This window comes from Diceros bicornis, chromosome 12 (assembly GCF_020826845.1).
Source record: "Diceros bicornis minor isolate mBicDic1 chromosome 12, mDicBic1.mat.cur, whole genome shotgun sequence".
Classification (NCBI taxonomy): domain Eukaryota; kingdom Metazoa; phylum Chordata; class Mammalia; order Perissodactyla; family Rhinocerotidae; genus Diceros; species Diceros bicornis.
This window is the reverse complement of record NC_080751.1, coordinates 51136511-51149648: the sequence shown is the minus strand read 5'-3', so window position 1 is coordinate 51149648 and position 13138 is coordinate 51136511. Positions and strand designations below refer to the sequence as shown.

Genomic DNA, 13138 nt, shown 5'->3' with positions numbered 1-13138 from the left:
GGCCTCTTACGTTGCTGATATTATGCTGGAGGTTTTAGATGTACTCTTTCGTTTTCTAATTTAATTCTTATTCCACTCATTTTACAGAAGAGTTAACTAGTTAAAGAACTTGTTCCATATCACACAACTAATAAGTGGCAGAACCAGGATACCAACCCCAGTCTTTCTGACTCTTAATCCCATATTTTTACTATACAAAAAATTTGACAAAGTTACAGAATAGCACAGTCAATATTAAGCACAACTGGATAGCTGAGACTTAGCAAGTGGAGGCCAGAGGCCAGAAATTCAACACCTGGATGCCAAGGAATGAAAGATCACTCCTGTCCCAGGGGCTAGAGATATATTTATTTCATAATTAATAGAATACAAACAGACAATGTAAAAAATGATTTTCTTTAGAAGCTTAGATTTTTACCTTAAGACCCTGAAGTCGTGACAAGAGATTTTCACACATTGAGGCATATGGGCTAACTATTCAGGTTCAAAACTGATTTGGCTTGAACTAAAGAAGCCTGACTTATGGCCTATCAAACATATATTGTACATCTGCTTTAACTATTAAAGTAAAGAATGCAGTCTCTTAAGATAAGAATGCATACTTCGCCTTATAGCCCTATTGGTAACACCCTATTGGTAAAGCCCTATTGGTAACTCCGGGATTAGTCCCTTTCCTGACATCAGGGTCATGTTGACCTGCCAATTTGCAACTAAATACCCCTTTGAAACTTGGATAAAAATGTATCCTGGGTGTGTTTAATGTATGTTCTCAGTTCTAAAAAGATATAAGACTGTACTGAAAACCATTCTTCTCTGGAATGCTTTCTAAGGTGTTCCCAGGTTATAATCCTCACTCTGGCTCAAGTAAAACTTACCTTATTTCTCTTATCTATAGAATGGTTATTGGTTATTTGTGTTGACAATGCCCACAACAATTCCTTCCATCCCTATATATACATGCCCCTTTGCAATGTGACTTTGCCACTCCTCCATCAAGATGTAGAATTTATTTTCCCAGCTCTTACATTGGAGTTCACCTTGTGACTTGCTTCAACAACAGAATGCTGCAGAATGACCTTGTGCAGCTTTCCAGTTTAGACTTCAAAAGGCCTTGCAGCTTCCACTCACTCTCTTGGAAGCCAGATTGCTGTGTAAAGAAGGCTGAAATATCTTGCTGGAGACACACACCCCAGTCAATAGCCACACCAGCATCTGGACGTGTGAGTAAGGATAGCTAGGCAACTCAGCCCCAATCAAGCCATCAGATGACTGCATCCACATGAATGACTCTAGGCAAGGCCAGCAGAACCACCCAGCTGTACCCAGCCCACATTGCTGACTCATAGAATTATGAGTAACCAAATGACTGTCATCTTAAGCCAGTAAGTTTGAGAGTGGTTTATTACGTAGCAACAGACATCTACAACAATCACTATGTTTGAATTGTTTTTCAAATTATTAATGTTTATTAAACGAGTACCATAAGTGAGGCATCAGGCTAGGTGCAGAAAGCAAGCTAAAATGTGTCAAGTTTGGCCCCTGCCTTGAAATAAGTTTATAATCTATATCAGGAGGTGATAAAGTATTTATAATTTTATTTATTTATTTATTTTTTCCCCCAAAGCCCCAGTAGATAGTTGTATGTCATAGCTGCACATCCTTCTAGTTGCTGTATGTGGGACACGGCCTCACCATGGCCAGACAAGCAGTGCGTCGGTGCGCGCCCGGGATCCGAACCCGGGCCGCCAGCAGCGGAGCGTGCGCGCTTAACCGCTAAGCCACGGGGCCGGCCCTGATAAGGTATTTAAATAACTATCACACAAGGCAATATATTAGAAGAACCATACAGTAACACAACCACATTGTCATAAGAATTTAAAAACAGGATCATTTCTGCTGGAGGTGATAAGGGAAAGATTTATCAAGAAGATAACATCAGAGTTAAGCCTTGAAGGATTTTGACAGTGGAAGTAGGAAGACAAGTAATTCTAAGGGAAAGAAGAATGAATTGAGATAATTGTGGGAAAGAGGTAAAAATGCTCAGAAACTTGCCAGTAGTTCATTTTAGTTGGATTACAGTATTTGTGAAGATGTGGGAGAACCATTCAACAAATATCAAGCAGCAACTTCATTCCAGGCACTGCCTACTACTCTGTTATTATGTAATAGATGTGACAGCTGAACCATAAACGTGGAAGCTGTCACTAGTCCAAGATCTCGGCAAGTGGTGGAGCAGGAATCTGAATGCAACCAGTCTGACTCCAGAATCACTCTACTATTGGGTCATGTCTTGGCCAAGTTAAAAAGTTAGTTACTTAAGAAAAAAAAAACAAAACTGGCACCAAACTAAATATCCATTTTACCAGTTGAATGGTAAAATAAATTGTGGTAAATTCATATAATGGAATACTATATAACAGTGAAAATAAATGTACTATAGCTATACAAATCAACAAGGAAGAATCTCAAACACTTAAATATTGAGCAGAAGAAGCTAATTAAGAAGAAAACAAGTGTTATCGAACCAAAGTAAGTTCACTCCCTGGTGAGTTAAAATCAGTCTCTCCACCAGAAGTAGTTGTCACACAACATAAAGTATATTTGCAGCAAATAGGATACTATGTGGAATCATTTCCAGCGTCATGGTTCTCCCCAGCAGGGGACAGCAGGGGCCTTTTATTTCAGATGGGTAATGAATACTCAAGAGGGAGAGATGGCTATTTGCTTGCGCAGGCTCAGTTGGAATACATGCTTCCAAACACACTGCACGTAAAGGTAATAAGGCCTAAACTCCTCCCAGAGAGAACTTAGCATTAAAAACGACTCAAAGGTCATAGGCGTGCTCTTGTGGTGGGGCTTGGTCTCATTCAGGGTGGTTGGTGATTGCATCTCTTAATATAACAACAAGAAAAAAACAACTTGGAGAAACAGTTAAATGCTTCTGAAACCTCCTTGTGTTCCTTGGGGCCATTAGTCGGTGACACATGCTGTATGATTACATTCGTATAAGGTCAAAACCAGGCAAAACTATACCATATATTGTTTAGAGATCCATACATACATTGCAAAGCCAAAATGAAAGGCAAAGGAATGATGAGTACAAAATTCAGGATAGTGGCTTCCTCCAGAGGGGGAGAAAAGAGATTGAGATTAGGGAGGGGCTCAGAGAGTGCTTCAAGAAACCAGTGACATTAGTTATTCTTAAACTGGATGCTGTTTGCTTTATTCTTTTTCTTTCAATTATGCATATGTTATATACATCTTGTTTACATGATACATGTATAACAGATTTCACACAGCAACAAAAAAAAAGTACTATGGGGTTCAAAAGAGAGAAGTCAGGAATTGAAATGAATCAGACGTAACAAAGAGGGCATTTCAGAATGAGAAACTGGCAGAAGCACAGAGGCAGGAAAAGGAGTGAGGAGTAGTAGGATAGAAACAGGGAGTACGTCATTTTTGCAGTAGCCTGTATTTGTGGGGAAGTAGTGGTGGGGAAAAAATAAAGTTGTGGCCAGAATGTGGAGATTCTTGGAAGCTGGCAGAAGCATTTGTAAACCTCACACTGTAAACAATGGGAACTTTATATCATTTAGGATTTCTCAGTTTTAGGCAACAAGAAACAATTACGGCTAACCCAAGTAAAAAGAGAAAGAGAAGAGAGAAAAAAAGGCAGAGTTAGATGGAGAGAGAGAGAGAAGGGAACGAGAAAGGAAGAGGGAGAAACAGAGAAATAGACTGAATAGTTTATCAGGTAGGTTACATTATCAAGTGACCAGTCCAGGAACCTGGCCACTCTGGTGATCTCAAATAAGATGAACTGACAGATCAGCTCTTTAGAGCACTCAGTTCTGTCACCAACTAGTGCCCTGAGGAACTCAGGGGTGGGTTTGGAATCATTTAACTGTTTTTATGTTAAAGAGACACAATCAGCAACAACCCTGAAGCTAACCAAGCCTCCTTACAAGAGCTATGCCCATGACCTTGCCTTAATTTTATTTTTATTTTATTTATCTTTTTTGTGAGGAAGATCAGCCCTGAGCTAACATCCATGCCAATCCTCCTCTTATTGCTGAGGAAGACTGGCCCTGGTCTAACATCTGTGCTGATCTTCCTCCACTTTATGTGGGATGCGGCCACAGCCTGGCCTGACAAGCGGTGCATTGGTGCACGCCCGGGGTCTGCACTTAACCACTATGCCACGGGGCTGGCCCCTTGCCTTAATTTTAATACGAAGATCTCTTCAGGAGGAGATTAAGCCTCATTACTGTAATCTGCAGTGTATGCGGAAGCATGTTTTCCAACTGAGCCTGTGCAAGCTAATACCCGCTCCCTTTTGAATATTCATTCCCCAAGGGAAATAAAAGTTCCTGCTTGCCTTTGTTTGGGGATGCCATGACTTTGGAAATGATTCCTCATGGCCTCCTATTTGCTGCAAACACACTTTGTGAGACAATTCCACTGGTGTAAAGTCTTATTTAACTCACCAGGAGGCGAGCCCACTTGGTTCGGTGTCTGTTCGTACTATCTTCTCTCCTAGTGTGTCTCCATCCAAGATTCCAGTTCCAAGGAGAGTATGATTAACCTAGCATTTCCACCTCTGTGATCTGGGAGGCGAGGATCAGCAGCTCTTTAGAATTCAAGCAGCAGAGGTGAGTAGGTAGTTCCCCAAAGTAAGGGATGTTGAGTAGTTGGGAAAAAATAAGGTCCAGTCTGGATTTCTCAGTAAACCATGCGATGACCACTGTGCAAAACCCAAGGATTCCCTTATTGAAACAGATTAATTCTTCAGATTAGACGTCTCAACAGGTACAAATTTAATTAAATCTCTGGAATCGTGACTACATTCCATCGAGCTAACATTTTCGTTTTGGGTGACCTTAAGTTTGTACATCTCTACAATTGCTCCCTTCTCAGACAATAATTCCCAGATTGGTACCCATTACTTCTGTGATGGAACTCAGATCAATCATCCTTTGCGGAAGATTGGCAGAAAATGCTGAAAGAAATATAACAAAACGATGACACTGTGAGATAGGACCCCTGCGAACAAGCCGAGCGAACCCAACACGCGGCTGTCCCTTCCGTGAATTAATAACCAAGCTTCCCTGCTAAAGAGCTCCCAGGGGCAGCGAAGCCCGCAGAGCGACGGGTCCCTGGGGACGACGTCGGCCGAACTGCACATTGGGAATTGTAGTTCTGCGGGGACAGGACCCACTGGCGGGCGCTGCACACGCGCAGGAGGATCTCAGGTCAACAAAGACGGCGCCGGGCGCGCGCGCGCGCCGGAGAAAGATACGAGAGGGCGTGCGCGTGGCCGCAGCTCTGAGCTACCAGGCGGCTGAGAGGACTGAGAGAGGGAGGGGCAGGAGCCACCGACCGCAGGAGGAGGAGAAGGGGTTGTGCTCTTGGCCTAGCGAGGAGAAAGAGGCGGGGCCGGCGAGCAGCGCGTGGAGGTGCCAAGCTCCTGGGACCGGCGGGCGCGCGGGGGTCTGTGGCCCTCGCCGTCCCAGTGGCCGCCGCCGTCGCTTGGTCGCCGTCGGTCTGCGGGGAGGCAGGTTATGGCGGCGGCGGCAGTGGGAGCTGTGAATGAATTCTCCGGGTGGACGAGGGAAGAAGAAAGGCTCCGGCGGCCCCAGCAGCCCGGTGCCTCCCAGGCCTCCGCCCCCCTGCCTGGCCCCCGGCCGTCCCGCCCCCAGGCCGGCCCCTCCGCCCGACTCGCCGCATAAGCGGAACCTGTACTACTTCTCCTACCCGCTGTTCGTAGGCTTCGCGCTGCTGCGTTTGGTCGCCTTCCACCTGGGGCTCCTCTTCGTGTGGCTCTGCCAGCGCTTCTCCCGCGCCCTCATGGCCGCCAAGAGGAGCTCCCGGGCCACGCCAGCGTCGGCCTCGGCCTCGGCCCCGGCGCCCGTGCCGGGCGGGGAGGCCGAACGCGTCCGAGCCTTCCACAAACAGGCCTTCGAGTACATCTCCATTGCCCTGCGCATCGATGAGGACGAGAAAGGTAACTGGGGGGCTGGGGGAGGGGGCGGCGCCGCCGGGGAGAAAGCAGTGGGGTCGCCGACGGAGGGCAACACCTGCGTCCCTTTCCTGCAGGAGCGGGCGCTGCAGCCCCGGAATTGATCTGCCCTGCAGTTAGATCCTTGTCCTCTGCGATTCTCGGTTAAAATCTTTTAGAGCACCCTAGGAGTTGACTTTGTTTCAGACACCAGCCTTCCCGTACACTTCTGCATGACCCAAGTCCCTGTGAGACACCCAGACTTGCTGGTGACAGTGACAGTTGTCCTAGAGTGACCACACGGCTCCTTTCTAGCACTGTAAATAGTGTGTGGCTTCCTCTGAGCCAGGTTTCCAAAGGTTTTGATATCGAAGAAGCTGTGCCTTGTTAGAGGCTTTTAATGAAAGCAGAGTACTGTAGTGTCAGACAAAAAGAACAAGTGGTGACTTAATTTTGAAAGGAACAGCAGCATATGATTGCAGCTGAATCGGCATTATTTTTTTTTTAAGTTTCGTGACAGTCATTTTATCAATATAATGACTCCTAAGTATTTTTCAGTAAAATTCTATTTTCACATAAAATTTTTGGGTCTGGTTGATTTGATTTCATCTACATCAGTGTTCCAAGGTAGTCTCTAAGTTTCTAAATTGAAATGTTAAATGAATGACTAGGATAAACTTATACATGTCATTTTACAATAAAACTTAAAACAAAGATTTATATTTCTGAATGAAAGCAAGGATACTGCATACTTGAGATTTCTTTTAAGTTAACGTTTTTTAGTCTTTCTGTGTACCAGGCACTGTGCTCTTAGCTTTGCATGTGTTGTCTCTTTAACCCTGGCAAGTACCCTATGAGGTGAAGGTACTGTTAGTATCAGCATTTTACAGATGAACAAACAGAGGCTCAAAAGATTAAAGCATTCATTCCAAACCTTGGCTAATTGCTAATGAAAAATTTTTTGTGGAAGATTATAAATGAAGTTAGAAGGAGTCTTATGACATTTTGAAAATCCCTCCTTTTGTCCCTAACTCCAATATGCTGAGGTCTTCTATTCCCTTTAACTACCAAAGAACACTTTTCTACCACACCTCAATTAGGTACTCACTTGCATCGTCCATTAGTTAAAAAAAAAAAGCAATCTGCAGTTCATTTGTAGTGTTTCTCTCCACCACCCACTGCAGAAACTATTCTAGAATTTCAGTTTTGTTGAACCCTATTTCCTTTGTGCAGCCTAGGAGTGAGAAGTAGGATTTAAGGAAAGAGACAGGTATTCATGGTTTTGGAGTGAAATGACAGAGTGGAGGTTAAGAGAGTTCAAAGAAGAAGACACATTTAAGGAAGGAATACCATGTGTTTGTGGAAGGAAGTCTTTTGATAATTGCTTCAGTCTTTACCACCTCTTAGGAATATCCAGGAATCTCTTGGGAGAGGATGAAGAAGGGTATCATCATCCCTTCCTAGAGAGGCACTGTTTTATTGCAGTATCCTATTACAATAGGGTCCTCTAGAGTTTTCTAATTTAGGTCAAAAGATGTTTTAGAATAGAGGGAATAAGTTTAAAGGTAGATTAATTATTGTATTTAAGAAGAGAATGCCAGAAAATACAAGGAAATTTTGGTTAACACTAGATGATGGGAGTTGGGAGGTAGGATAGGAAGAGAGGTCAAGGAAAACCTACTTTAAAAAAAAAAAAACCCTAGGCTCTTAGATTTAAAGAGAAATCAGTTCCATATGAGGATAAGTGACAGAATTCAGACCTTCGGTTTCATGCTGGTAACTTATCTTTGAATATCCCATATATGCATATATCTGTTATATTTAAATCCTCTTAAAATATTTTTTAAGTATTAGTATTTTCAGCGATTTATGTACCACATATTTCACCCTTTCTGCTGATAATGTTTCCATTCAAAGTTTTTGCTTTATTTATACCTTAGTTTCTAAAGTGGACATCACAATGGGCTATGATAGCTGTTTAGTTTGAGTCCTACAACTGATGCGTTATATGCCAAAATAAATCAGTTCAAAATGAAACAAATTGGTTATATATTCATTTCCTTTTAAAGTGAAGTAAAACTGAGTTTATATTGTCATGATTCTCTTCTACCTCAAATTTTTCCTTTAGCATATTGAAATTTTTTTATTTTAGTCTTAATCCAGTAGTTGCAAGAGAGTCTACATTTGAAGTCTCTTTGCCTCTCAGCCGTCCTTGACAATATAGAACTTAATTCCAAGAGATTTTCATTCTCACTCTTTCCCATGGCATCAAAATATATATAAACAAATAGCAGTGAATTGGATAGGAACCTTCAAAGGTTTCCTGTGATAAACTGTTAATGGGCTAGTAATATGCACTGCCAGTCCCTTAGCGACTTGACTTAGCTTCTAAATGTACTGAAAGCCAGTTTATTTCATCAGGTGAAGTGGGCTATTTCAGACTGTAGTGGTGTTAATTAATTGAAACATTTGGTGCCTTGAAATAATAAAAGTCAAATCTTATGTTAATAAAGTAGTGTATAAATGTGGTTTCTATCATAACTATGTTTTTTTTGAAATTCATTCTTTCTTATGGCATACTCAACTTTGACATTGAATTTTTCACGAAGGTCTAAATTTATCTGAAACCAAACTATTTTAAATGGGGAAGAATAGCACAGCAAATTCTTTTTACCTCATGTAAGATATGTGAGGTTTATTCGTTAAAGCAAACATTTATTGGATACCAGTTAATTTGCACAGCTCTGCATTGTAGATGTTACTTGAGAAAAACTCAATTACTCTCCAGTGAGATGTGTTAGACAACATTTGTTTTCTGTTTTTTTTTTTGGTGAGGAAGATTAGCCCTGAGCTAACATCCGTTGCTGATCCTCCTCTTTTTGCTGTGGAAGATAGGCCGTGGGCTAACATCTGTGCCCATCTTCCTCTACTTTATATGTGGGACACCTGGCACAGCATGGCTTGATAAGTGGTATGTAGGTCTGTGCCCGGGATCCGAACCCACAAACCCTGGGTGGCTGAAGTGGAGCCACTGGGCCGGCCCTGGGCCAACATTTGTTTGTTTTGTTTTGTTTTGTTTTGTGAGGAAGATTAGCTCTGAGCTAACATCTGTTGCCAATCCTCCTCTTTTTGCTGAGGAAGACTAGCCCTGGGCTAAAATCTGTGCCCATCTTCCTCCATTTTATATGGGACGCCACCACAGCATGGCTGACAAGCGGTGCATCGGTGCACACCTTAGATTGGAACCCTGGGCCGCTGCAGCAGAGCACATGCACTTAACCGCTATACCACCAGGCTGGCCCCCAGACAACATTTGTTATGTGATTAAATGTGTGTGTATTTTCATGTATATTATATACATGAAAAATATATATTTTTTTCAAGGAGTTAAATAATTTTGTGGATATTTTCTTTAATTATTGAACACCCTTGGAAAACTGATAACCTAGGATAGCCATTATAAAAATGGAGAAACTGAAATTTGAAGAGTGAACTCGCAGTAGCAGGGCCAGGAACAGAGACTAGGTGAACAGACTCATACTTTTATACTTTTTGTTTTATACTAAGCAGATTCTCTGTTTCGTAATGCTAGTAGTGAGCCCCTTGGAATACTTGGGGGAAAAGAGGAGACTGTAATGGTGATTCTTTGGATTAACCAGAATGTGACCTAACGTGTTTTATGTGGCTCCTGCAGGTAGACAAGCCTGAGATCTCCTAGGTAACACAGTGGTGCAGGTTCTTGAGGTGTGGTTCCATTACCTCAAGTATGTAGGGCCTTGACTGTAAGGGCCCAGTAGGTTGTATGCAAGAGAGAGAGCCAGTTTCGCAGGCTATTGTATGGCTGAAGAATCTGGCATCAAGGACAGAAATTGTCTAAATAAAATCCTTTTCTATTTATTTCTAGTCAGTTAATATTTAAAACAGCCGGTTTAAAAAAAAATTAATTGCCATATAATTTTGTAATTCCATGTAATCCAACCTTGTACTTTATTTAAAACACACACAAAATATTGCCTATCCACATCTGTTTTCAGACGGTGAGGATAGGGAGTAGAAATCAGAAGTGCAGATTTGGTATACTGTCTTTTACTCCTAAGAACTACTAGATGTCATTTTGAAAAGATTGATTTCAGACAATTTCCTTGGGCCTAATCATTCTGCTTTAAAGTTTCCAGATTAGAACAAGGAAAGAATTATTCTGATGGATGCACATTCAGATAATATCATACTTTTCCCAAAGAATAACATTACCTTTATTAAATACACAATAAACATTTCACATTTCTCTTCAAGAATATTTAGTGGCATTTGTACTAAAGAGACAAAAAGGCAGCCAGTGTTAGGAACTTTATCCCTTGTTTTATTTATAGCTGTTTTTTATTGCAGTTTATATTTTTCCTAATGTAGAATATAGTTAAACCCTATAAACTCACCTGGTAACTAGATTCCTAAGATTATTGTTAGTCATCCTGATGACAATAAATGGATATTAAATTATTTAAGAAGCATCTTCCCTAATCCTTCCTGCCTCTTTTCCCATCTTATTCCCTGTGCTCCACCAACAGGTGAAGTTAGAGGAGTAGGAGAACTTGCTCCTCAACTGTGATTACGTTTGCTGGACCTTCACATGCACGCGCGCACACACACGTGAACACCGGACCTTCACTACTACTTCACAGCTACTTCAAGTGTAGCTGGATTTTTGACTTCTGGCAAAGTATAGATTCTCTGCTTTTCTATTAGTTTTTCTCTCTCTTGACCTATAATACTCCTTCACCTATATAATACCAGTAAAGATATTAATATGCTGATGTAGCGTTTTTTTCTCTTTGTGAATTATTAACAACTGCTCACACTAAACATCCTATGGAATAAAACATCTTTGAGCACACTCATATCTTAGCCGTTGTTCATTCTGGTAAATGAGGAAAGAAAAATGTCAAAATCTATCTGTGATTTTCTTGGAGACTGTTAAATGTTTTACAGCTATATAGGTATAGCATAGACTTGCTGTATTTATTCATTTTTGCTCTTCTGCAGATATTTTGTGCTAAAGTAGAGAGGGAGAGAATTAACTGTTTTTCTTAAGTGGGCTTTGTCAGTGCCCTTCAGTCAGCCGTCACTAAGAACACACACCTGTGGTTGAGCCAGTGGGATTTATTACTTATTGTAACCAGGGAGAACACACACCATGGGGAACCATGGTGCATCTTAGGAAAAGGGTGCTAGAAAAAAATTATTATAGGACTTGGGTTTGTATTAGGTGATTTTGAGGGGGATTTAAGGAAGCAGAGTTTTGCTCTGGATTGGATGCTGCCAGGACCTGGGAGTAATTCTGTGATTAAGTATCTTAATAAATCTGATCTAGAAAGAGGGAAGGCTAGAGTGAGGCTAAAGCTGTAATTGGTTAAGAAGCACTCATTGGCCTAAAGAGGGAGATGTTTGGTATTTCATGGCTTGGACAATGTTCATGTTTTGTCTGTGTTTAGAAATGATTATAGAGTGATCTTGCTTTTGTCTTGATCCATCATGATCACAGACTGGCCTTGTCTTATGTTGATGTTCTTTGAAATTATGTTCAACAGAACACCAAAGCCTAGCTGTAGAGCCAGGTCAGCTCCTAGTTACAGCATGGCCTACCTGATAGTACTAGGCCAGCTCCCGGATGTCAGGGGCTGCTTTGCTATTTCTTGGCTTTGAGAGTCTAATTTTATCCTTTTTAGTTTTATTTATTTATTTTTTGCTGATGAAGATTGGCCCTGGGCTAACATCTGTTGCCAATCTTCCTCTTTTTTTGCTTGAAGAAGATTAGCCTTGAGCTAACATCTGTGCCAGTCTTCCTCAATTTTGTATGTGGATTGCCACCACAGGATGGCTGATGAGTGGTGTAGGTCTGTGCCCAGGATCCAAACCTTCAAACCTGGGCCACCAAAACGGAGCGTGCTGAACTTAACCACTATGCCACAGGGCCGGTTCCATAATTTTATCCTTTTTAAATTGCAGTGCGTCTTATCCAAATTGACATTTGAATTCAGACTATAGGAGATCTTGGCCAAGTTAGTTACCATACTGAGGTAATGTCTGTAAAATGCTTAGTGCCTATGCATAGTAGGTCCTCAGAAAATGGGAACTGTTATTATTAATTCAACAATCCTTTTAAAATTACAGCCTCTAGAGGTTATGTTAGAACATTGTTAAACCTTGATACCTACTTTCTGTTACCCTTTTTTAGGACACAACAGCAGTATAAATGAGATTGGGGGAAGAAGGAGAATTATCTAACGAGTGATAGAAAAATACTTTTGCTGTGACCCTTAGACAGTTCACAAAAAAGCAGATGGAAGTCTTCCCCTAACCTCGGTCCTTACTTAGTATCCTAGCTGTTTATTACAAAAGAGAGAAAATGATTTTTTTTTACTCAACTATGAACATAATGTAAGCTCTTGGTGGAGAATTTGGAAGATACAGAAACTGCACAGAAGAAAATTAAAATTGCCCATCACCCATAGTAAATACCAAAGACTTTAAAGAAGATAAATTGACATTCTTAAGGTTTAAAGAAAATGGCCCAAACTGAAATAATTTCTTTACATGGGGTCCAAAACCTTCTAAATAATGGGAAAATAAGTCTTTACTTCAGAAATAAACCTTGAAATTTGCAAATGAAAGCAAATGTGACCTTTTTGCTGAATTAAAACATTAGAAAGCATATTTTCTGTAATAGTGAACTATGAGAGAATTAGTCAGGGGGCTGTTGGTCTGATGCTTCATGGTCCCTCTGTTTCTTGGGGATAGCGCACATTAAAATCAACTGTAAGATCTTTTAAAGATACCTGTTTCTCTATTAATTGTGACTTGCAAGTTGCTAGCAGAAAATTGTGTAGAAAAACGGATGGATTTGTTTCTTGGAATTGTTTGTAGGCGGATACTTAAGGACTAAATACATAAGTAAAGCTTTTTGTAACTAAAATGGGCAAAAATCAGGAACATACACTATGCATACAGTTCAAGGGTAGAAGGATTTAAATTAGTCAATCAACTAATTTACTAAGTATAGTAAAGATAATAAAAGTAATGTTTACATACCTCTTTATTATTTTAAGTATTGTTGCATACTCTATTAATTTGATCTTTGCCATA

General features: G+C 41.0%; 1 protein-coding gene across 4 annotated transcripts in view; it reads left to right on the top strand.

Annotated features, from left to right (window-relative positions):
- Positions 1 to 5293: 5293 nt before the first annotated feature.
- SPAST (spastin) overlaps positions 5294 to 13138 on the top strand; it is a 65872-nt gene continuing 58027 nt past the window's right edge. For 2 of the 4 annotated variants that reach the window (XM_058551487.1, XM_058551486.1), the window contains exon 1: positions 5294 to 6004. In XM_058551487.1, the coding sequence (XP_058407470.1) occupies positions 5590 to 6004 (415 nt within the window). In that variant the 5' untranslated portion in view covers positions 5294 to 5589. The remainder of the gene's footprint in view (positions 6005 to 13138) is intronic. The other 2 variants (XM_058551489.1, XM_058551488.1) reach the window with 2 other exon arrangements.